Source organism: Stegastes partitus, unplaced genomic scaffold (assembly GCF_000690725.1).
Source record: "Stegastes partitus isolate 25-593 unplaced genomic scaffold, Stegastes_partitus-1.0.2 Scaffold2825, whole genome shotgun sequence".
Classification (NCBI taxonomy): Eukaryota; Metazoa; Chordata; class Actinopteri; family Pomacentridae; genus Stegastes; species Stegastes partitus.
The window spans coordinates 3729-6463 of record NW_007580556.1 but is presented as its reverse complement, the minus strand read 5'-3'; the positions used below and the strand labels follow the sequence as shown (position 1 = coordinate 6463).

Here is a 2735-nt window from a genome sequence, read left to right as displayed (position 1 = left end):
ATGACTTTGCCTTTCTTGACTCAATACTTAAACCACCTAAATCACTCAGTCTGTCATCTGCCATGGTGGAACTGAGGTAAGTTTTCACCAGCTTCAGAGTTTTAAAAAAAATCGTTCACAAGAAGCAGTACTAACTAGAATTGATACTGCTATTTTGCACAGTTTGAAGAGCTAAAAAAAAAACAAAAAACTTCTTTGTAAGGCTCAATGAGCAATGTTAGCTCTACAATATTAGAGGTTCTCTGCATACCATCATGTATTTTTCTGTGTAAAATGTGTCTGAACTGATGTAGTTCATGCCCCAAATCCTCAATGTTTGAATCATATACATTCCAGCAAATGCAAACAGAGCCTCCTCTTGGAGAAATGCATCACTGTTGGGGTTTAGTGTTTGGATGCTATTCATAATGGTACAATTTCTGCTCGAGAACCGTCTGTTAAGGTCATTGAGCAGCTGATCTAAGACTGGGTAGAAAAAGGCTGTTTGAAAATGTCCTTGTCATAGGGCTGACTCTAACCCTGTCTGATCCACAGTAGTGAGGACACAGTACCCACTAAGTTGAGAGCTTTTTGACGTTTTGCTGCTGGCTGCACTGCAGTAGCACATTGCTCAGCAGTGTTGAGCACCTCACCCCACAGGTTTTAAAAAAGTGATTCACCCCTGTAGTCATTCAAAGTTTGAATTAAGGCCTGAACTAAATCAACTTCCTTTGAGAAGTCAAGGGACGGAGACTGCAGCATATCCGACAGAAGCTTTGTTTCTCCAAAAACTTTGCAGAATGTAACAAGATAGACAATGAATTGTAAGTCCAGCTGTGCAAGAAGACCTCGTGCCTCAACAGATCTGTCACCACTGGATTCTTGGTCTCCCTCTTGCAGGACTTGCTCAATGGCAGGCAATCTACCCCTGATATTACGAAGAGCCAAATACCGACATGCTCAGCGAGTGTCACTGAGTTTCTGAAGCTCTTGAGGTGCACCTTCATACATCTCTTTTTGTACATTAAGACATTTTTGATGCACTTATGATCCACATGTGAACACATACAGTCTTTCTAGTAAAGAGAAAAACTGCTCTGCTTCAGGAACAGCTTGTGTCTACTAAAACTAAATTAAGACAATGTGCACTGCAGTGGACATAAAAAGCATACTTTGCTTGCTTTTTAATGCGTGCCTGGACGCCTGAACGCTTGCCACTCATGACAGAAGCACCGTCATAAGCTTAACCCACAAGGTTGTCTCTGTGCTGAAGACCATGACTTTCTAATATATGTGTAAATTTGTCAGTTAGCCCTGCTGCATCTAATCGATCAGATGATTCAAAGTGGAGGAAACTCTCGTGGACAGCTCCACTGAAATGGTACCGCAGGACCAGAGACATTTGCTCTTTCTTCTTCACATCTTTTGTTTCATCAGCCAAAATGCCAAAGACCTCACTGTCCTTAACCGCTCATAACTTCTGGTNGATCCTAAACATTCATCTAACAAGCTGCTGTATGAATAAACTATAAACTAAATATTGCACATTATAAACAGCAGACAATATACAGTGTGTTGTATACTAATTAAGGAATTATCGAACAAATATCTGAAAATATTACTAACAGCTTCCATCAAGAATCAATAATCAGTTAGCTTAGCTAACTAAATTGACATTTAGTTAGCTAAGCTAGCGAGTTAACCTAGCTTACTTAGGATGACAAAGTCCTCTTCAAAGTCTTTTAGCCAAAGTCCTAGGCAATTATATCCCATATGAAATATCTTTGTATTAGCTAAACATTATCACCATGTAACAGCATTACTCAACTTATACGGTTTGTTGGGAAAAAAACTGTCCAGAGTTTTCTGCTTCTTGGTTTGTTTAGCGGACATGTTTAAAGCAAAACGTCTTTCTCACCAAACACTGCAGCTGTGTTCGTTTGCGCCGCCGTTTAGCACAGTCTACTAATGACGCGTTTAAAGGCGGCTCGGAAAAACGTGTTTCCACATGTTAAAAATGAATTAAGTCGTTGTAATGGCTGTAAAAAAAAGTGGGGAGGGCGGAGGGCACAGATACGGGAAGTGCGGGGGACATGCCCCCCGTATACCCCGCGTCCGCTACGCCCATGTCAGTAAGTCATATGTTTTTTCCTGTGACAAGGTGAGAAGTGCAAACAAATAAGAAAGTTGGTCACACCGGTAAGAAAAAGTTAGTCTGGAGTCCTGTGTGAACAGACTGAACTCACGGGGACATCATCGTGAAAATATGCGACGCTGCGAACCACCGTCCTCGAGAAAAATATATATATACTTGAGCTGTGCTGTTGTATCTTTACTGCACGGGAATTTTAAGACAGTTAAACGCTAACTTCTCTGTTTTTCACGGTCTGTTCTGAAGCCCTGGCGTTGCTTCCGGTGCTGTGACGTCCTCATTTAACATGTTGAGGAAGTAAATCCACCGTGTTTAACTTCTCATATTAAACACGAGAACAAACATCAGTAAAGAAACTTCAACATGCTTGCTTCAATAAATCGGTTCAAACTCCGTCAGACTTCACAGTTTCACCTGAAAACACGTTTCATGCTGACGCCGTCCTGTTCTGTCGGACTCTACTGATGTGACCCTGCAGGAGCGAGTCTACGGAAATAAACTCTATCATTTAAAAATATTCACCTTTACCTTCACAGTTGATTAATCCAACTACCGTCAGGAACCACAGCAGATCGACCGGTTCCATCGTTTCTGTCGGATCATT

General features: G+C 41.3%; 1 protein-coding gene across 4 annotated transcripts in view; it reads right to left on the bottom strand.

Annotated features, from left to right (window-relative positions):
- Positions 1–2729, bottom strand: part of LOC103375728 (CD276 antigen-like) — a 10040-nt gene extending 7311 nt beyond the window's left edge. For 2 of the 4 annotated variants that reach the window (XM_008306041.1, XM_008306042.1), the window contains exon 1: positions 2654–2729. In XM_008306041.1, coding sequence (XP_008304263.1) covers positions 2654–2717 — 64 coding nt within the window. In that variant the 5' untranslated portion in view covers positions 2718–2729. The remainder of the gene's footprint in view (positions 1–2653) is intronic. The other 2 variants (XM_008306044.1, XM_008306043.1) reach the window with 1 other exon arrangement.
- Between the last annotated feature and the right edge of the window lie 6 nt (positions 2730–2735).